This window comes from Meriones unguiculatus, chromosome 7 (assembly GCF_030254825.1).
Source record: "Meriones unguiculatus strain TT.TT164.6M chromosome 7, Bangor_MerUng_6.1, whole genome shotgun sequence".
NCBI lineage: Eukaryota > Metazoa > Chordata > Mammalia > Rodentia > Muridae > Meriones > Meriones unguiculatus.
The window spans coordinates 42,616,077-42,638,841 of NC_083355.1; the positions used below are offsets into that span (position 1 = coordinate 42,616,077).

Below are 22,765 nucleotides of genomic sequence, written 5' to 3' on the forward strand. Positions count from 1 at the left end.
AAAAAAACAAAACAAAAAAGTTACCATAATTTGAATAGATGATAGAAGATACTGCTAATTGATGACAGTTTCTGTTTGAGGTGATCTGTTAGATTTATAGCATTGAAAATGTAAATGGTGGGGACTGGAGAGATGGCTCAGAGGTTAAGAGCACTGTCTGCTCTTCCAGAGGGCCTTAGTGATTCCCAGCAACCACATGGTGGCTCACAGCCATCTATAATGAGATCTGGTGCCCTCTTTTGGTGTACAGGGTACATGCAGACAGAATATTGTATACATAATAAATAAAATCTTAAAAAAGAATGAAAATGTAATTGGTGCCAATTAAAATGGCTAAAAAAGGAAAACGTTGGATTGTTTGCTTTTTTTTTGAGACAGGGTTTCTTTGTATAGCTTTGGCTGTCCTAGAACTCACTCTGTAGACCAGGCTGGCCTCAAACACATAGAGATCCTCCTGTCTCCTAAGTGCTTGTGATTAAAAGCGTGTGCTCCCACCTTCTGCCTTTTTTGTTTTGTTTTGTTTTTTAAAGACAAAGCCTTGGCTAGCCTGGAACTCACTATGTAGATCAGACTAGCCTTGGAACTAAAAGATTTACCTGCTTCTGCCTCCCATGTTCTGAGATTAAAAATATGCACTACCATGCCCAACCTTAATATATTTTAACAAATACATAAAACCTGTTATGAATGATGGTTAAACCTTAATATAATTTTCCATATAAAAATTCCACTTAATTTTTTTCTTTCTTTTGAGACATGATCTTAATCTAGCCAGGGTTGGCTTCACACTCATGGCAATGCTGTCACAACCTTCTGAGTGCTGAGATATTACAGTTAATAGCCACCACCCAGTAACAGTAGCAGTAATTTTCTTTAAATATTATGTTTTTATTGTTTCCTTTTGCAAATGGTGAAGATATTATAAACATAATCTAAAGCCTAACATAGTGACACTCATCTATAATCAAAGCAGAGAAAACACCAACACCAACAAAATAGTGTTATACTGTACTGCTTATGAGTCTCAAGACTACTTAATTATTATTATTATTTGAGACATTAAAATGCTACTTAATTATTATTATTTGAAACATACATTACATGTCCTATTTTGCTTTTAAGTTACATAAAAGCTTTTTAGTTTTTTTATTGTTTTTAAATAAGTGTAAACGTGTTGGGGGTGGTTAGTATGTATATGCAGATGAGTGCAGGTACCCCAGGAATCCAGAGGTGTCAGATCCCCTAAAACTGGAGTCAGAGGTGCTTGTGAGCCACCTGATGTGGGTACTGGGAATCAGACTTGGGTCCTGTGCCAGAAAGTATGTGCTACTAACCATTGAGCTAACTCTCTAGTTCAAGCTTTTTAGAGGCAAGCGGATCTTGAGTTTGAGGCCAGCCTGGTCCAGGACAGCTGGGGCTACACAAAGCAACACTGTATTGAAAAACCAAAAATAAATAAATAAAATAGAACTCTGTATATTTTGAATGTTGAGTTTATCCTATTTCATGCACTCGGGAAATTTAGCCAACTTTACTTATGTTGAAAGTATCAGTAGTATTTCTAGTTTCTATTTCTTCTTTGTAAAATTGTATTTCTTTGAGATTATTGATTAAAATTGTGGTTAGTCTTTTCTTGAATGCTGAAATAAATTGTCTACCTTACATAATATTTTCTCTGTCTCTGTCTTTCTGTCCTTTAAGGAGGAGGAAAATTACAGAGAAGAGGGAGATCCTAGAACACGCGCATCAGATCCGCAGTCTCCACCTCAGGTGTCTCGCCACAAGTCACATTATCGTAATAGAGAGCACTTTGCAACTATCCGAACAGCATCACTGGTATGTCTCCTGTCCCAAAGGTAGTGTCTTTGTTACGGTGGCAGTATGGGCTCATACGTCTAACCTTCCTACTTTTGTGTTTGGGATTTATTTTGTAAAACATTTAGTATTTAAGTTCTCCGTTAAAAGAAAGCATTCTAAGAGATATTAAACTAGTAATTCTTCAAGATCTTTATTTGCATACTATTTTAGAATGCTCATGAGAACTACTAAGTACGCATTCAAATAAATTTCAATATATTTTCTTTTTTGAAACAGAAAAAAATCTGTGTAGATCAGGATAAACTATAACTTACTGAGGTCCACCTGCCTCTGCTCGCTGAGTAATGAAATTAATGGAGTATACCACCAAAAATTGTTTCCTTTTCCCTTTTTTGTCTCTTTGGATACTGGCCCAAGTCATAACATGATTGCCCTGATATTCTCACTTTTCCTTGAAGATCCCTACTGTTAAATATATATAAAATTGTAAAAAGTTTTGAAAGTCAGTTGGCCAGTTGTGATGCACACCGTTAGTCCCAGCACTCAGGATGCAGAGGCAGGTGGATTTCTGTGAGTTTAAGACTAGCCTTGTAAAAATACAAAGTTCTAGCCCAGCCATTTCTCCCCAGTTTGATTTGGTTGGCTGGTTGGCTGGTTGGCTGGTTGGTTGGTTGGTTAGTTTTTTAGATGGTGATTCAATCTCTTGCTCAGGTTGGTCTTGAACTCTTTAGTATAAGTGATCTTTCACTTCAGATTTTTTCAAGTAGTTGAGGCTTTCAGCATGCACTTTTGTATACAGGTATTTCATTGCCTCCTCCCCGCTTCAAGTTTTTCGAGGCAAGGTTTCTTAATGTAGCTCTGGCTGTCCTAGAAATCACTCTGTAGACCAGGGTGGCCTCAAACTCAGAGATTTACCTTCATTTGCTTCCTGAGTGCTGGGGTCAAGGTGTGTGTTATCACGCCCACCTCTTTTTCTGTTTCTTGATTCACTTAGCCTTTTTCCAGTACCATACTGTCTTGGTTAGTATAATGATCATCTTTATGCTTTACTTTCCTGAATAATATTTTGCTATTCTAGATATTTTGTATTTTCATATACATTTTAGAATTAGCCTGTCCATTTCTTTAAAAGATCTGCTAGAAATTTAATTTTAAACTGTTATTATAATCTCTTAGGTTAATTAATTTCTTAAGAAGTAGTAATGTTCTAAATGCTTTATCATTATTATTTTGTTTAGTAGAGACAAGGTCTTTTGACATAAAAGACTTGGCTTGGCCTTACACTCATATATGTGGTATAACAGTCTACACTTGAACTCTTGACAATTTATTTCTTAGACAGCCAAATGCTAGGATTACAGGACTGCACAACCATGCCCAGCTTTCTAAATGCTAGTGAAAGAAAAACGTTTTGCTTTCTTGCCTTCCCCCCCCCCTCAATTGTATGTCTAGGTTACAAGGCAGATGCAAGAGCATGAGCAGGACTCTGAACTTAGAGAACAGATGTCTGGTTATAAACGGATGAGGCGACAGCATCAGAAGCAGCTGATGACTCTGGAAAATAAACTAAAGGCAGAGATGGATGAACACCGTCTCAGATTAGATAAAGATCTTGAAACTCAGCGTAACAATTTTGCTGCAGAAATGGAGAAACTTATCAAGAAACACCAAGCTGCTATGGAGAAAGAGGTGACCAATTCAATATTATTAATTTCCAGATTAGCATTTTGATGTTTAAAGTAACTATGTCTAGGAACTAAGTGAGTTGATCCAGGAAAGAGATACAATCATACGATTTTTATAAAGCTTTCTGTTAAAAAAAAAAAAAGATTCCTAAAAGGTTTTTTCTCTTACTAGTTTTACAAATGAATCTGTACTGCTTTTGTTTCGGGGTTGGGGGAGTAGGCAGGTCTGGGAGAGGATGTTCAGACAGGGTTTCTCAGTGTAACAGCCCTGGCTGTCCTGGTCTCAGTTTGTAGACCAGGCTGGCCTGGAAGTCACAGAGATCCACCTGCCTCTGCCTACCTGAGTGCTAGGACTAAAGGTGTGTAGCACCACACTCAGCTGAATCTGCATTTTTGAGTCTGAAAATTTGATGTGTTTTAATTTGAAGTAGTAGTTCTGAGAACTGGTAGTCATAGGATCATTCCCTGATATTTGAGATTGTCATAGTTTCATAATGGGTCTATTCATCTATTCTAGAGTTTCATTATCCTGAGGTTATCTAAGAATTTTGATAAATCACCTATATTGAAAATTTCTTGCAGCTACTGGGTTTTCCTCCACTCTCCAAAAAAAAAAAACCAAAAAGAATATTCCGATATTGACAGCATATGCTGAAGTATAAATAACACTTGGTTTTGCTGCAGCTTTATGAAATATATACAGATATTTCCATTCCTTTTAGGTGGTGAGAGAATGAGTACTACCTTGAGAAGTGGTAGGTACTGACATGTAGGAAAGCTGAGTGGTGGTGGTGCACACTTCTAATCCCAGACTTGGAGGTAGAGGCAGCAGACCTCTGTGAGTTCAAGGACACCCAGGGCTACACAGAAAATCTTGTCTCAAAAAAAATAAAATAAAATAAAAAAATAAAAAATATATATAGTTTGTTTGGGCCTGTTATGGTGTTACACTCCAGGGCTGTTTCACAGAGAAACCCTGTCTCTTAAAAAAAAAAAAAAGAAAGAAAGAAAAGAAATTGTTCAGGCTGGGTGGATACAGATTAGATCTCTGAATTTGAGGCCAGCCAGTCTAGTCAGTACTACACAATAAAACTCCATCTTTAAAAATTAGTAAATAACTAAAATTGGCTAAGCCAGGTGTCATTGCACATAACTGCAAGGCTCAATTTGTGCATGCGTGCATGTGTGTGTTTTAAGACAAGGTTTCTCCTGGTAGCCCTGGCTGTCTAGAGACCAGGCTGGCCTTGAATACACAGAGATCCACCAGCCTCTGCCTTCGAAATGCTGAAGTTAAAGAAAGGCTCGTGCCTGAAAGGGCTAAGGCTCAACTTTAAAAAAAAAAAAATCTGGAAATAGAGTGTAGTGCAGGTGATAGATGGCTTCCATAATATGTACTAGGCTCAAGATTTTATCCCAGCACTGTAGGAAAAAAAATAAAAGTTTAAAATGTACATCCAGGGAACAGTGGCTTTGCAGCAAAATGTTACAGCTACTCCAGCTGAATTGATGAGCTCTTGTTTCAGTGAGTCTCAGAAAATATGAAGAGTGATTAAGGAAGACACCCAAAATCAACCTCTGGCCTCCGCTTGTACATGCTCATTCATGCATACTCAAACAACACTCTCTCCCCATGTCATACTTTTTTTTTTTTTGTTTGTTTGTTTTTGTTTTTTCGAGACAGGGTTTCTCTGTGTAGCCTTGGCTGTCCTGGTACTCACTCTGTAGACCAGGCTGGCCTTGAACTCATAGACATCTGCCTGCCTCTGCCTCCTGAGTGCTACAGCAGCTAACATATGTAATATTTAACACTCCTTTTAATATGAGTTACAGAACAAGATCTAATTTGAAGATAAGTGTATCTCATTATTTAATATATAAACTAACTCAGGTAAAAAGGCTTAGTTTATAGGGCTGGAGAGATGGCTCAGAGCATATCCTCCACGGGCCGCAAGTTCAGTTTCTCACATCCACATCAGGTGACTCACAACACCAGTAACCTCAGTACAGAGGAGATCTGATTATTCTGGTGTCTGCAGGCAGCGCACGCCTATACATAGACAGATATACACATATACACACATAATTATTTTTAAAATTATAACTATGTTTGAAGATAAATACGTATTTCATTTTTATTTGATGAAGGGAGTATATGTTCTTATGAAATAAAACCGGGAAAACATTTTGATCCAGTAAATACATTGAAAAAATTCTTTTCACCCTACTTGGATGCTGGGGAGATGGCTCAAAGGTTAAAAGCACCATCTGTTCTTCCAGAAGTCCTGAGTTCAATTCCCAGCAACAACATGGTGTCTCATAACCACCTATAATGAGATCTGGTTCCCTCATGGCCTGCAGTCACACATGCCAGCAAAAACATTGTATAATAAAGAAATAATTAAAAAATATTCAGCCCTACTGATCTCTGAAATTCAACAGGGGGTAAATTGGCTAGGTTGTTTTGTTGTTTTTTGATGCTTCTGGGTTTTCTGTGGTTTGTTGTTTGTCTTTGTTTGTTTGTTTGTTTTAAACTATCCTTAGTGATAGATAATAAACTTTATCTACTTTATGGTAATCCCAGCACTCAGGAAGGCAGAGGCAGGTAGATCTCTGCGAGTTCGAGGCCAGCCTGGTCTACAAAGTGAGTCCAGGACAGCCAGGGCTACACAGAGAAACCCTGTCTCAAAAACATCAATACATGCATACATACATAAATGATTTTATCTATTTTACTAATTTGAGTCATTAAAATTTTTTTATATATATATATAGGCTAAAGTAATGGCCAATGAGGAGAAAAAATTTCAGCAACACATTCAGGCTCAACAGAAGAAAGAACTGAACAGCTTCTTGGAGTCCCAAAAAAGAGAATATAAACTTCGAAAAGAGCAGCTTAAGGAGGTACTTCTTTTACCAAAAAATTCTTAATGTTTTCTGCCGTTAGTTGTATTTAACGGTTTTATACTTAACAGCAGATTTATTTGTAGCTACAATTGTATATCTGTTTACATGAAGGCATTAATTATAATTGATTACTCATCTATCATTTACTTAGTTTTCTAGTTGAGTAGTAACTAAATAGAGTCATTTTCTTGATCCAGGCATAGTGTTGAACAGCTGTAATCTCGTACCCAGGAGTCTGAGATGGGAGGATTGTGAGTAGGAAGTCACCCTGAACTAGATAGCAATATCCTGTCTAAAAAATGATACAGGGGGCTGGAGAGATGGCTCAGCGGTTAAGAGCACTGTCTACTCTTCCAAAGGTCATGAGTTCAATTTCCAGCGACCCCGTGGTGGCTCACAACCATCTATAATGTGAACTGATTACTTCTTCTGGCAGATGTAAATGCAGATAGAACACTCATATACATAAAAAAAATAAATAAATCTTTAAAAAATAAAATGATACAGGAAAATACTTACATGGGCTGGGGAGATGGCCCAGTGGCTAAGAGCACTGGCTGCTCTTCCACAGGCTCTGAGTTCAGTTCCCAGCAACTACACAGTAGCTCCCAACTGTGTATACTGGGGTATGATGTCCTCTTCGTCCTCAGGAGTACATGTAGGCAGAGCACTCCTATACATAAAATAAATAAATCTTTCTTAAAAAAAGAAAATACTTGCAGATTTTGTATTGTTTGTTTTTATATGATCTCATGCTTCATAAAATACGCTGTAAAAATTGATTTCTTTCTTGAATGACAGGGAAAAGAAAGATAAGGTCCTATAGTTTTCAAATAATAATAATAATCTTATACCTGAGAAAGATGATTGATATTCTGTATAGTGTTAATGCTCTTTCAGTTAAAAATTAATATACCAGTATTAATTATTAGCATCTTGGGGTTTATCTTTTTGAGTAAAGTATTATTAGGGTTTTTTTTTTTTTTCAATTTTACCCAATATGAATGTAGTACCGTTAAAGAATGTTTGAGACTCTTGGAAAACAAAAGGGTTAAAATGATGCTTAACTATATTTTACCCTTAAGTCAAATTAAAAAAATGGGTTTTTTTTTTGTTGTTGTTGTTGTTGTTTTACTTGATAAAACCTCCATCTCCTTTTGGTAGGTTTTAAAAAGTGTTTTGCTTTATTTTTTCTTTTTTTATTATTATCATCATTTATTACAATTTATTCAATTTGTAGCCTGGCTGTGGCCCCTTCCCTTGTCTCCTCCCAATCCCACCTTCCCTTCCTCTTCTCCCCCTATGCCCTTCCTCTAGTCCACTGATACGGGAGGTCCTCCTCCCCTTCTATTTGACCCTAGCCTTTCAGGTCTCATCTGAACTGGTTCCATTGTCTTCCTCTGTGACCTGAGAAGGCTGCACCCCCCAGGGGTGGGGGTTAAAGAGCCTGTTACTGAGTTGTTGCTAGAGAAAGCCCCTCTTCCACTTACTAGGGTCCCCATTTGGATACTGAGTCTATGGGCTACATCTGAGCCGGGGTTTTAGGTCTTTTTCTATGTGTGGTCCTTGGTTGGGTTATCAGTCTCTGCAGGGGCCCAAGGGCTCTTTCCTTTCATTTCATTTCCTTTCCTTTTTCCTTTCCTTTCTTTTTTTCCTTTTTCCTTTTTTTCTCCTTTCCTTTTTTTCCTTTTTCCTTTCTTTTCCTTCTCTTTCTCTCTCTCTCTCTCTCTCTTTTTTTTTTCTTTTGGCTCTGTTGGTCTCCTTTTGGAGCTCCTGTCCTCTCCAGGTCTGTCTCTCCCTCTGAGTCTCAGCCTCTGCTTTGATATCTTGGATCAGTAGAGTCTTTCAGAGGCTCTCTATGGTAGCTCCTGTCCTGTTCCCTGTCTTTTCCTGCTTCCAATGTCTGTCGTGTTTGTCCTTGAATGAGGATTGAGAATCTTCCCTAGGGTCTTCCTTGTTTAGCTTTTTTAGGAGTATAGATTTTAGTATGTTTATCCTATATTATATAGCTAATATCTACTTATGAGTGAGTATATGCCATGTGTGTCTTTTTGCTTCTGGGTTACCTCACTTAAGATAATCTTTTCTAGTTCCCACCATTTGCCTGCACATTTCATGATTTCTTTGTTTTTTATTGTAGTATTCCATTGTGTAAATGTACTACAGTATCTGTATCCATTCCTCCATTGAGGGACATCTGGGTTGTTTCCAGCTTCTGGCTATTACAAATAGAGCTGCTACAAACATGGTTGAACAAATGTCCTTGTTGTATACTTGCACATATTTTGGATATATGCCTAAGAGTAGTATAGCTAAATTTTGAGGCAGCACTATTCCTAATTGTCTGAGAAAGTGCCAGATTGATTTCCAAAGTGTTTGTACAAGTTTACATTCCCACCACCAATGGAGGAGGGTTCCCCTTTCTCCACATCCTCTCCAGCATGTGTTATCACTTGAGTTTTTGATCTTAGCCATTCTGATGGGTGTAAAGTGAAATCTCAGGGTCGTTTTGATTTGCATTTCCCTGATGACTAAGGACATTGATCATTTCTTTGTTTTTCTGCCATTCACTATTCCTCTATTGAGAATTCTCTGTTTAGCTCTGCACCCCAGTTTTTAAACTGGATTACTTGGCTTGTTGGTGATTAACTTAAGTTCTTTATATATTCTGGATATTAGGCCTCTGTCAGATATAGGGTTGGTGAAGATCCTTTCCCAGTCTGTAAGCTGTCGTTTTGTTCTGACAACAGTGTCCTTTGCTTTACAGAAGCTTTTCAGTTTCATTAGGTCCCATTTATTGATTGTTGATCTTAGAGCCACTTTTTCTTCTAACAGGTTTAGTGTGTCTGATTTTGTATTGAGGTCTTTGATCCACTTGGACTTTAGTTTTGTCCAGGGTGGTAAGTATGGATTTATTTGCATTTTTCTACATGTAGACATCCAGTTAGACCAGCACCATTTGTTGAAGGTGCTGTCTTTTTTTTCCATTGTATGGTTTTGGCTTCTTTGTCAAAAATCATGTATCTGTAGGTGTGTGGGTTTATTTCTGGGCCTTCTATTTGATTCTATCAATCCACCATTCTGTTTCTATGCCAGTATCATGCAGTTTTTATTACTGTTGCTCTATAGTACAGCTTAAGATCAGGGATGAAGATACCTCTAGAAGATATGTTATTGTACACGATTATTTTAGCAATTCTGGGTTTTTTGTTTTTCCATATGAAATTGAGAATTGTTCTTTAAAGTTATGTAAGGAATTGTGTTGGTATTTTGATGGGAATTGCATTGAATCTGTGCATTGCTTTTGGTAGGATGGTCATTTTCACTATGTTAATCCTACCAATCCATGAGCATGGGAGATCTTTCCATCTTCTGATAGCTTCTTCAGTTTCTTTCTTCAGAGATTTGAAGTTTTTTTCATACAGGATTTTCCCATGCTCGATTAGAGTCACATCAAGGTAGTTTATGTTATTTGTGGCTATTTTGAAGGGTGTTGTTTCCCTAATTTCTTCTCAGCCCTTTGTCTTTTGTATACAGGATGACTACTGATTTTTTTTTTAAAGATTTATTTATTTATTATGTATACAAAGTTCTGTATGCATGTACACCTGCACACCAGAAGAGGGCACTAGATATCATTCTAGATGGTTGTGAGCCACTATGTGGTTGCTGGGAATGGAACTCAGGACCTCTGGAAGAGCAGCCAGTGCTCTTAACCTCTGAGCCATCTCTCCAGCCCGACTACTGATTTTTTTTTTTTGAGTTAATTCTGTATACAGCCACTTGACTGAAGGTGTTTATCAGCTGAAGGAGTTCTCTGGTAGAATTTTTGGGGTCACTCATGTATACTATCATGTCATCTGCGAATAGTGAAACTTTGTCTTCTTCCTTTCTAATGTGTATTCCCTTGATCTCCTTTAGTTGTCTTACTGCTCGAGTAGGACTTAAAATATTATGTTGAAGAGATACAGAGAGAGTGGGAAGCCTTGCCTTGTCCCTGATTTCAGTGGGATTGATTTAGGTTTCTCTCCGTTTAGTTTGATGTTGGCTGTAGGCTTGCTGTATATTGCCTTTACTATGTTTAGGTATGTGCCTTGTATCTCTGATCTCTCCAAAACTTTAAACATGAGTGGGTGTTGGATTTTGTCAACTGCTTTTTTGGCATCTAAGGAGATGATCGTGTGTTGTTGTTGTTGTTGTTTTTCCTTCCTTCTGTTTATTTGGTGGATTACATTGATGAATTTCCGTATATTGAACTACCCCTGCATGCCTGGGCCATGGTGGATGATATCTTTTATGTGTTCTTGGATTCTGTTTGTGAGTATTGAGTATTTTTTGCGTCCGTGTTCATAAGAGAGCTAGGTCTGAAATTTTCCCTTTTTGTTGGGTCATTATATAGTTTAGGTATCAAGGTTACTGTGGCCTCATAGAGTGAGTTTCGTATTGTTCTGTTTCTGTTTTGTGGACTAGTTTGAAGAGTATTGGTGTTAGCTCTTCTTTGAAGGTCTGGTAGAATTCTGTGCTAAAACCATCAGGCCCTGGGCTTTTTTTGGCAGGTAGATTTTAATAACTGCTTCTTTATGGGGGATATAGGACCGTTTAATCTATTTACCTGATCTTGGTTTAGCTTTGGTAAATGGAATCTATCAAAAAAATCATCCATTTCATTTAGATTTTCAGATTTTGTGCCATATATAGGCTTTTGAAGTAAGACCTAATGATTCTTGGAATTTCTTCAGTGTCTGTTGTTATGTCTTCCTTTTTCATTTCTGATTTTGCTGATTTGGATAGTTTCTCTCTACCTTATAGTTAGTTTGGCTAAGGTTTGTCTGTCTTGTTAATTTTCTTAAAGCACCAGCTCTTGGTTTCATTGATTCTTTGAATTGTTTTATTTGTTTCTAATTTATTGATTTTAGCCCTGAGTTTATTTCCAACCGACTACTCCTCTTGGGTGTGTCTGCTTCTTTTTTTCTAGGGCTTTCAGGTGTGCTGTTAAGTTGCTTGTATGAGATGTCTCAAACTTCTTTCTGAAGGCACTTAGTGCTATGAACTTTCCTCTTAGTTCTGCTTTCATTGTGTCCCATAAATTTGGGTAAGTTGTACCTTCATTTTCATTGAATTTTAGGAAGTCTCTAATTTTTTATTTCTTCTTTGATCCAGCTGTTGTTGAGTAGAGATTGTTTAGTTTCCATGTGTATGTAAGCTTTTCGTTATTTCTGTTATTGTTGAGGTCTAGTTTAGCCCATGGTGTTCTGATAGGATACCAATGATTATTTCAGTCCTCTTGTATCTGTTGAGACTTGCTCTGTGTCCAACTATAGGGTCAATTTTTGAGAAGGTTCCATGGGGTGTTGAGAAGAAGGTATACTCTTTCGAGTTTGGGTGAAAAGTTCTGTAGACATCTGTTAGGTCCATTTGAGTTAGGACCTCTGTAAGTGTAATTATTTCCCTATTTAGCTTCTGTCTTGATGATCTGTCCCTTGGTGAGAGTAGAGTGTTGAAGTCTCCCATTATTAAGGTGTTGGGATCAATATGTGATTTGAGCTTTAATAATGTTTCATTTATGAATGCAGGTGCTCTTGTATTTGGGGCATAGATGTTCAGGATTATGATGTCCTGCTAGTGGATTTTTCTTTTGAGAATGAAGTGTCCCTCATTTTTTGATTAATTTTGCTTGAACTCTATTTTATTAGATATTAGGATAACTACTCCAGCTTGTTTTCTGTGTCCTTTTCTTGAAAAATGTTTTTCCAGCCCTTTACTGTGAGGGTAGTGTCTGTCATTGTTGCACAGGTGTGTTTCTTGGATGCAGCAGAATGTTGGATCCGTTTCTGCAACCATTCTCTTAACATTCTCTTAATCTGTGTCTTTTTATTGGAGAGTTGAGTCCATTGATGTTGAAAGATAATAGTAACCAAAGAATGTTAGTTCCTTTTATTGGAGTTGGTGGTGATAGTGTGTTTGTATGCTTTCTTTTCTTCTGATTTTTTTATTGTGAGGTTATCTATGTCCTGTGTTTTCTTGGCTGTAGTTGATTTTGATAGTTTGGAGTTTTCCTTCTAGTATCTTCTGTAAGTCTGGGTTGTTGTATAAATATTGTTTAAGTTTAGTTTTGTCATGGAAAATTTTGTTTTCTCCACCTATGTTGATTGAAAGTTTTGCTGGGTAGAATAGTCTGGGTTGGCATCTGTGGTCCCTTAGTGTCTGCATGACATCTGCCCAGGCCCTCCTGGCTTTCATGGTTTCTGTTGAGAAGTCTGGTGTGATTCTCATGTCTACCTTTGTATGTTATTTGGCCTTTTTCCCTTGCTGCTTTTAATATTTTTTCTTTGTTCTGTAGATTTAGTGTTTTGACTATGATGTGACGTGAGGAGTTTCTTTTCTGGTCTAGTCTATTTGGTGTTCTGTAAGCCTCTTGTATGTTTAAGGACACCTGTTTCTTTTAAGTTGGGAAAAAATTCTTCTATAATTTTCTTGAAAATATTTTCTGGACCTTGGAGCCTGGAATCTTCTTTTTTGTCTATTCCTGTTATTCTTAGATTTCATCTTTTCATGACATCCTTGATTTCTTAGATGTTTTATGTTTACTTTTTTAATTTCATTTTTTCTTTGAGAGATGTATCAATTTCTACAGTTGTATCTTCAGCACCAGAGATTCTCTCTTTCACCTCTTGTATTCTGTTGGTGATGCTTATATTTGTGGTTCCTGATCTCCTCTCTTAAGTTCTCCAGCTCCGGGGTTTTCTCTGTTTTGTATTTTCTTTATTGATTCTAATTCTGTTTTCATGTCTTGCACCATTTCCTTTATCTGTTTTAATGTGGATTCCTGTCTTTCCATGATGGCATCTTTTGTTGTTATTGTTCATTTCCTCTTTATGTGCCTCTAATAACTGGATAAGCATGGGTTTTAAATCATTTTTCTGTGTTTCTGATGAATTAAAATATCCATGGATTTGGGGAAGGGGGTGTTGCTGGCAGAGCCATGATGTCCTGATTTTTGTTGGATGTGTTCTTATGCCTGCCTCTAGCCATCTGACAGTCAGTAGCCTTTGTTGTTTGTTCCTGGAGCCTGTACTGCAGACTGGGTCTGTCTTTCTCTGGAGTCTGGAGTATTCTTCAGGAAGATGAGAGAGAGGTCCTCTGGTTTGAGAGTGGGTATGGGTGTTACAGATGCAGCTAAGGGAGGAAGGTCATAGGCGCAAGCGCAGGAGTGTGCTTGGAGGTGTGCCTGTGTTGAAGGGTGGAGCGTAAGGGAGGAACGAAAGCGCAGGTTGTGTTGTAGGCGCCCTTTGCTGTTTGCAGCGTATGTGTGCAAGTGCCCTCCTGAATGGCTCAGTGGCCCACAGGCCTGTCTTGGTATTGTGCTCCAAGTGCCCAGATCTGCATGAGCTGCACCATGTTGGTTCCAGGAGTTGTTTGGCTAGACTCCACTGGGAGACCCACAGAACAGGGGTTTCAAAGTTGAGAACCCTGTCCCAGGGACCCCTGTGTTGCCCACAGTGGAGGGGTGTCTGGCTGCTAGTGTAGAGGGACCCAATCTGGGGCTCTGTACTCACTTTGTCGCAAAAGCACTCACTCACAGGCATGTGTGAGAAGTGCAGAGGGCCTGCGAACTCGCACACAGGTTGTCCCCTCTAGCCCGGCCTTCAGCCACCTGTCCTCTCACCAGTTTTGGAGCTTCGGATCTTCTGCCCTTCGGAGTGCACTTGTTGCCGCCATCTTGGAGCTCATGTTTTACTTTATTAACCAGTTCTTTTGTGCTTTAAAGCCAGGAACCATGAAAATGAAGCTGTACAAAACGAAAGCTGTTTATGCATTACGATTGCATAGGTGCATATTTCCTACCTTTCCTAGGTCTACTGATCTCTTATTGGGAAGAAATATAATCAAATACTTTTAAGTTTATCATATAAGGGATAAGGGATGTAGCTTCCAGCATGTTCAAGGCCCTACATTACATTAAGTTCCCTTCAGTGCAAAAAGTAAGTAAATTTATCATAACCAGTCATGGGGAGCCACACCCATATAATTCAATCACCAAAGAGGCTAAAGCAGGAGTATTGTAAGTTCAAGACCAGCCTAGGCTACATAGTAATGGCAATAATGAAACCCAAATCATTACTAGTTTAGTGGCTGTTACATTATACAGTCATAAAGTTAATTTTTATGTAATTGAAATTTTTTGGTTGTTTTTGTTTCCAGGAGCTGAATGAAAACCAGAGCACACCTAAAAAAGAAAAGCAGGAATGGCTTTCAAAGCAGAAAGAGAATATACAACATTTTCAGGCAGAAGAAGAAGCTAATCTTCTTCGACGTCAAAGGCAGTATCTAGAGCTAGAATGTCGTCGCTTCAAGAGAAGAATGTTACTTGGACGACATAACTTGGAACAGGACCTTGTCAGGGAGGTATGTACATTTGAATGATGTAAACATTAAAATAAATGAATAAATTTTTTAGTGCTAGGAATTATACCTCCATCCCCCCACCCCTGCTTTAGACAAGGCCTTACTATGTAAGCCATGTGGCCTAAAACTATTTTGTCAAGCTGGTCCTAAACTAGTATGATAACTTCTACCTCAACCTCCTGATTGTTATAGTAAATTTTTTTATCAACGTATCTTTTTTAAAGATTGTAAATCTTGCTGAGTAGTGATGGCACGTGCCTTTAATTCCAGCATTTAGAAAGCAGAAACAAGTGTATTTCTGAATTGAGGTCAGTCTGGTCTACATAGTGAGTTCATAGTGAGTACATAGTGAGTCTACATAGTGAGTTCCAGGACAACCTGGGCTATATACAGAGAAACCCTATCTCAAAAGAAAAGCCAAATTGCAAATTTCGGTTGCTTCCAATTCTCTGCTTTTGTATATGCATTTCTCTTTACCTTAATTACTCTCATACAGATGTTTACAAGACCTCTTTTCTCCCTGTCATAGTGCCCGAGAAAAATCTCCTCTGCGTACCAGTTCCTTCTTCTTCTAAAAGTACTCTGCTGGGGCTGGAGAGATGGGTCTGGCTGTTCTCCAGAGGACCCAGATTTTATTCTCAGCACACACAGCAGCTCACAGTTGTCTGTAGCTCCAATTCTAGGGGGTCTGGCACCTTCAGAGATATATTCTGGCCAAACACCAACGCACTGAAATGAAAATAAATCTTTATAAGTGCTCTGCTTTTGCCAGGCATGGTGGCACACACCTGTAACCGTCACACTCAGAGAGGCAGAGGCAGGTGGACCTCTGTGAGTTCGAGGCCAGCCTCGTCTACAAAGCGAGTCTAGAATAGCCAAGCTACACAGAGAAACCCTGTCTTGGAGAAACCCAGAAAGAAAAAAAAGGAAAGAATAAAGTACGCTTGCTTTCTCTCTCTTATGTACACTTGAAGGCACAAGTACATAGCGGTACATGCTCAGACACATTTAGAGGTCAGAGCGTCTATCTTCCTCACTAGAGCTGCCTTGTAGGGCTGGGGAGCGGCTCAGAGGCTAAGAGCACTCGCTGCTCTTCCCGAGGGCCTGAGCTCCATTCCCAGCAACCATCTGTAATGAGATCTGCTGCCCTCTGCTGGTGTGCAGGTGCACATGCAGGCAAAACATTTTATGTATAATAAAAGAAATAAATCTTTAAAAAAAGAACTGGCTTCTATAAACATTGTTAATTTCTTCATATGCACAGTACCTAGTCTACAGTAGACGCTCAATAAATAACTCAATATTATGTGAATGGCAAAAATACTATTTTTTGAATATGAGCATTAATTTGGCGACTCTTACCTCTCTGATCTAGAATGGGTACCATTTAACACTTTTTTCTTTTTCTTTTTTCCCGAGACAGGGTTTTTCTGTGTAGCCTGTCCTGCACTTGCTTTGTAGACCAGGCTGGCCTTGAATTCAGAGATTCACCTGCCTCTGTCTCACAACCCATTTAACACTTAATCATGTTAATTATTACATGACAAGTATTGTTAAAAGTCTTTTTTAGGCTTTTATTTATTTATTTTTGGTTGTGGACACATGCACATACACAGGTCAGAGGACTGCTTGTAGGAGTTAGTTGTATCCTTCTTCCTTGTTGGTCCTCGACACTGAACTTGAGGCTAGACAGCAGACACCCTTACCCCTTGAGACTTCTTGCCATCCCTGCCAGCCCGTGTTTCTTGTGAGATCTCCTTGTCTTGCTACCTGAGTACTGGTGTTAAAAGCTTGTGCCACCAAGCCCAGTGTTGTTGTCAGTTTTTTCCCCTCATTATCAGGATGTCTGTCAACACAGATAACTATATTTCAACGAATAATGCTGCCTTCACTGAGGACAAGTAGAGTCTGGAGAGACGGCTCAGCATATAAAAGCACACACTGCTTTGTACAGGACAGACTTCACTTCTCAGCACTCGCACTAGGGGCCTTTCAGTTGTCTATATCTCCAGCTCCAAGGGGATCTGATGCTTCTGGTCTCAGGAAGCTGCATCCAAGTGCCCATACTACACATAGACATGCACACATGTAATTTAGGGTAAAGGACATTTGAACTTAAGTAGACATGTTGGCACAGTGCTTGGGAGGTAGAGGCATGTCAGATCTTCGAGTTCCAAGACAGCCAGGGATACATAGTGAGCCCTTGTCTTAACAAAAAAAAAAAAAAAAATTAAATTCAATGTTATAATGATTCGATTTAAACTTATATTGATAAGAAAAAAACTAAACATCTAGTCTTAGATGTAGGTTTAGTTGTTAACGGACATTGTTAGTGCCATTCTCTGAAAAAATGATTGATCTATAGCTATTTGTTGTTGTTTTTCGAGACAGGGTTTCTCTGTGTAGCCCTGGCTCTCCTGGAACTCGCTCTGTAAACCAGGCTGGCCTCCAACTCAGAGATCCACCTGCCTCTGCCTCCCAAGTGCTGTATTACAGGTGCTTGCCACTGCCTCCAACTGGTGGCACATACTTGTAATCCCCTTACTTGCGAGGGAGAGACAAGAAGTTATTTTCATTCGTGCCAATTTAGGCTAGATGGCGAGATTTTTGTCTTGAAAAAGATAAAAAGAGAAAGTCTTTACATATTGATCTGATCTGGGTATCAAATGAATAGGTAATATGCCTGTATTATACAATTATTAGAAATGTTTTGTTGGTTTTTAAAAAATGAATATACCACAATAAATAAAATAAAGGCGAGAAACATACAATAAGCTGTTGACCTCTAGGGAGAGAGTTTGCAGGGCAAAGGATGCCGTTGATATGTGTATATGTATACTTACTTTTTACTATTTATGTGTGAGCGTATGTACACCATGTGTATGCAGTGACAGGAGGGAAGAAGAGGGTGTCAGATGCCCTGGAACTGGAGGAGGCTGTAAGCTACCATGCAGGTGTGGGGAATTGAACCCAAGTCCTTTACATGAGCAAGAAGTGCTTTTTTCTTTTTCTTCTTTCTAGTCACTGAATCATCTCTCCAGCTTTCCCTTTTATCTGGACAAAAAAAAAAAAATCCCCCAGCCCCTTTGGTTTTTGAAATAGGGTTTCTCTGTACAGCTCTGGTTGGTTATCCTGGAACTTACTCTGTAGACCAGGCTGGCCTCAATCTCAGATCCACCTGCCTCTGCCTCCGAGTGCTGGGATTAAAGGTGTGGGTCACCAGTGCCCAGCTTGGACAACAACAACAACAACAAAAAAAAAAAAAATTAAAGAATAATTTTAACTATTTTTAGTTTATTATATATTAGTTTTGAGACAGTGTCTCACAAAACAGCTCCGGCTGACCTGAAATTTGATATGTGGACAAAGCTGAACTTGACCTCAGATATCAAACCACTTCTGCTGTGTCAAACTAATTCTGCTATTAAGGTATGCCCAGCAAGAGAAACATTAGACACCACCATGTGCTACATGTTATTAGAAGTTTTTGATTAAGAACTTACCTCCTCCTCATTAAATCTATAAAACAGAACTATGGTGTAGTGGGAGGGAGAGTTCTTTTTATGTATTCGCACAAACAGAAAAACCAATGGAAACTTAATATTTTGCAGCCATTATTGAAGCATGAGATTAATGACATCCACTTTTTAGTGTTTTTGTTAGTTTGCTTTTTAATGTCCTGATCTCCCCCTCCCCCAATTTGTAAAGCAATAAATTATACCTTTGTCTTTTGAATTATATTTTAGGAGCTAAACAAAAGACAGACTCAGAAGGACTTGGAGCATGCTATGCTACTGCGACAGCATGAGTCTATGCAAGAACTGGAGTTTCGCCACCTCAACACTATTCAGAAGATGCGCTGTGAGCTCATCAGACTGCAGCACCAGACTGAGCTCACTAACCAGCTGGAATACAATAAGAGAAGAGAACGAGAATTAAGGCGAAAACATGTCATGGAAGTTCGACAACAACCCAAGAGTCTGAAGGTACCGTTAGTGCAAGCTTCTTGACAGAAGCAGATGTCTAGTTTCTTCCCTTGTACTGCTCCTAACTCACCAAAGACTTGAAAGACATTCAGATACCTAGAAAATCCCTCCCAAATGGAATATAAAAATTGTAAGAAAAATTTCAGTGAATATTTGAATCAGTCTTTAAAAAATGTAAAACAAAAAGCGCTCACTTAATCTGTGCTTGTTCGCATATTGAAAATTTTTTTGTCTAATAAGGTCTGTGTTCCAAAGAACTTACTGTTGAAGGATCTTCTTTGCCAAGTAAGGCACTCTCTACTCTGGCATTTGGAAGACTGAAGTATTACAGAGTAGTTATGGTCATTCCATGTTTAGCAAAGTTGGAATTAATAATGACGTTTCAGACTTCCTTTATTTATGTAAAGGAGAAAGACTCATTGGGCTATAGTTCAGATATTCTCCTACCAAAGCTGTTTTTTAAATCCCCTCTATTTTTTAGTCACTTTTAAAAGATGGGATCTCATATAGTATGACTGACTGATCATGTAGCCAAAAATGATTTTGAATTCTGATGTTAATTTGTTTTCTCTAGCCATGCCATAATTCTGGTGTGACTAATTTTTTAGGGCTTCGTTTGACTTGAACCATTTATTCCTGTAATGTTTTTAGTTTGAGAGCTTCTTTTTTTTTTTTTGTTTTGTTTAACTTTTTCTGAGTGTTAACAGGAAAGTTAGAGGAAAATGTTTCACCATTTTATTTCAGACATTAAGTAGAATGCCTTCTAATGAACATAAAGTTTCCCTCTTGTATAAAAGAAAAATAATTCCTGTTTCTCTTAGTTGTTCAGTCAGTGTGAAACCGAATGTTCAGTTTAACATCAGCTTATCCTACAGCGTCTCTCTATGTGTCCTCTAGTTCTCTGTTGGGCACTGAGTTGTAGGAGAGACTCCAGTCTGAATACTTCAATAATAGGATTTGTAAGAGAAGGATATTTTTTTTTTTGGAATGAATTAGATAAAAACTACTGTCTGTTTCTTCAATTTGCTTTCCAAGTGATAATTTTTTGTCAGTATTATATGAGTAGAAATAATTATAATTTGAGCCTTGGCATATGGCCAGACATGGTTCCTCAGTTGCTGAAAAATACAGAAATATTTATATTAATGTTACAGTGTGGAAGTGGAAGTATTTTTTTCCTGGACAAATATGTAAATTTTTTATTTAGTTATATTTTATTATGGTATTGAAAATTGAACCTAGTGTTTTGAGGTAAGCCAGTGTTCTACTTTAAACTAATTCCTAGCTAAACTTGGGTTTTATATTTGTATTATTTAACATGTATTTTGAATCAACTAATTTATATGTGGCATTATGATGATAAATTTATGATAAGCTGAACTGATTGACCATATAAAATATATCTCCTTTTAATTTTTGTGTGTTTCTTTTTCAAGACAATTTTTGTTTGTTTTCTTTTTCTCTATGTAGCTTTGGCTATCTTGGAATTTGCCCTGAGGCCTTCTACCTCTGCCTCTGCCTCCTGATTGCTGGTGTTAAAGGCATGCACTATCACTAAATAAAAACAAATTAAAGCTTTTTTAAAGGCAACGTGTTATAATATTTTTATCTCAAATATTTGTTGAGTTTGTTTGTTTTACTCCTAGGAGGTTGTTCCTGCATTGTTTCATAGTTTTTTATTAGACCATTGAAAAAATAGTTAACTGATTTTAAAGCTTCTTTTCAAATGTTAAAGAATAAGTAAATCATTGCCGCAGATGCCAGCAATCCAGTTCCAACACCGAGTAGGCTGAAGTAAGACGATTTTAAAGACAACTTGGTCAATTTAGCACGACCTTGTTTCAAAATAAAACATTTTAAAAAGGGTTGGGAATGTGAATTGATGGTAGAGTGTTTGCTGTCATGATGCCCTGGGTTCAGACTTTAGAATTACAAGGCAGGGGCCGTGAACTAAGTATGATTCCTAAAGAAAAAGACAGTTGTAATAATCAGTTACACACTTCATAATCAGTTTAAAGTTTGGTACATAGAGACCACAGAAAGTAGAATCGATTGTGGTTAGAATTGAGATTAGCATGGAAAGAAAAAAAATTGGAGTCAAGTGTTCTAAGTGACCAAAGAAATAGGCTTTATTTTCTGCCTCAAATATGTGGTAAAATTCTAGCTTGCTGGTATTTTTAACTACCATAATTTGACTTATGAAATGAAATTTAGGTTTGTGTCATGAATATTTGCCAAGGGTAAAAAAATACCTGTAATTGATGACTGTGATTTTTTTTCTCTATTTCCCCCCCGGTTGTGTGTGTGTATATATGCATATGTATGTATGTATACTCTATACCAAATGCTGCATGTTGAGACATATATATATATATATATTTTTTTTCTTTCTTTCTTTTTCAGTCTAAAGAACTCCAAATAAAAAAGCAGTTTCAGGATACCTGCAAAATTCAGACCAGACAGTACAAAGCATTAAGGAACCACCTTCTGGAGACTACACCAAAGAGTGAGCACAAAGCTGTTCTGAAAAGACTCAAGGAGGAACAGACTCGGAAGTTAGCCATCTTGGCTGAGCAGTATGATCATAGCATTAATGAAATGCTCTCCACACAAGCTGTGAGTTTGCTTTGTTTAGGCAAAACAGATTTAATAACTTTTTCTAATACCTAAATGAAATCCTAGTGATTAAAAGATAAGTTGGGAATGATAGCTCTTTAATAGTCCTGGAAAAATAGTAGTCATATGTATTCTTTCTGTTCTTAGTACTGCTTGGAAGTAGCAGGATAAATGGTACCTTTAGACACAAGAGCCTATTGATGGCTCCCTACAAGTGTGGATTGCAATAGTTTGTAAGATCAGATGCAGAAACTCGGCAGTGGTGGTACACGCCTTTAATCCCAGCACTGGAGAGGCAGAGGCAGGTAGCTCTCTGAGTTTGAGGCCAGCCTGGACTAAAGAGTCAGTTCTAGGACAGCCAAGGCTATACAGAGAAACCTCGTCTCAAAGAAACCAGGGGGTGGGGGAAGATGAGATGAGTAAACTGTAGGAAAAATGTAGTTCTGTGAATAGGAATCTGAATAGTTAGTTACCATGGAGTGCTCAGATGAGATGCTGTGCAGGTATTTTCTTAAAGGACCAGGTAGTAAATATTTTAGCCTTTGCAGATCATGAGGTAAAATTTAGATTTTGTATGGAAACTTCTATTAAAAATGTATCCTTAAGCTGGGCATAGTGGCGCATGCCTATAGTCCCAACACTCAGAGACAGAGACAGGTGGATCTGTGAGTTCAAGGACAGCCTGGTCTATAAAGTGAGTCCAGGACAGCCAGGGCTACACAGAGAAACCCTGTTTCAAAAAACCAAAATAAATAAATAAAATAAAAATATATCCTCATCAAAATGTAAAACCCGTTTTTAGCTGTTAGAACAAAGATAAACAAGCCGCTACCCAGTCTGGCTTATGTGCTGTCCTTGTTGACTTTGTCTTTGCCACTAGGGAAGGAGCTATTTAGCACTTTATACTACACAATAATACTCTAGGTTTCTCTTAAGGAAAAACATAGTCATTCAGGTATCTTCAAAACAGCTTATGATAGCATCTTTTGTCATATAGTATTGGTTATTGTCTTTCTTTTTTAGGGATGTCCATGCCAGGCTACAAGAAAGAAGTTGCTTACAAAAACATAGTCTGTCTTCTCTCTTCTTTTCTGCAAGTCATGAATGGCTAGTTCACAGTGTAATATAGCACTTTCTCTTCTTTCTCTCAGCTGCGTTTGGATGAAGCACAGGAAGCAGAATGCCAGGTTTTGAAGATGCAGCTGCAGCAGGAACTGGAGCTGTTGAATGCATACCAGAGCAAAATCAAGATGCAGGCTGAGGCCCAACATGATCGAGAGCTTCGAGAACTAGAGCAGAGGGTCTCCCTTCGAAGGGCGCTCTTAGAACAAAAGGTAAAAATAATAGAAG

General features: G+C 38.1%; 1 protein-coding gene across 4 annotated transcripts in view; it reads left to right on the top strand.

The window, feature by feature from the left end:
- The window catches only part of Taok1 (TAO kinase 1), a 78,301-nt gene that overhangs the window by 44,260 nt on the left and 11,276 nt on the right, over window positions 1–22,765 (top strand). For all 4 annotated transcript variants that reach the window (XM_021652690.2, XM_060387251.1, XM_021652688.2 and 1 more), the window contains 7 exons: window positions 1,702–1,836; window positions 3,271–3,507; window positions 6,276–6,404; window positions 14,610–14,813; window positions 18,560–18,799; window positions 21,203–21,415; window positions 22,567–22,749. In XM_021652690.2, coding sequence (XP_021508365.1) covers window positions 1,702–1,836; window positions 3,271–3,507; window positions 6,276–6,404; window positions 14,610–14,813; window positions 18,560–18,799; window positions 21,203–21,415; window positions 22,567–22,749 — 1,341 coding nt within the window. The remainder of the gene's footprint in view (window positions 1–1,701; window positions 1,837–3,270; window positions 3,508–6,275; window positions 6,405–14,609; window positions 14,814–18,559; window positions 18,800–21,202; window positions 21,416–22,566; window positions 22,750–22,765) is intronic.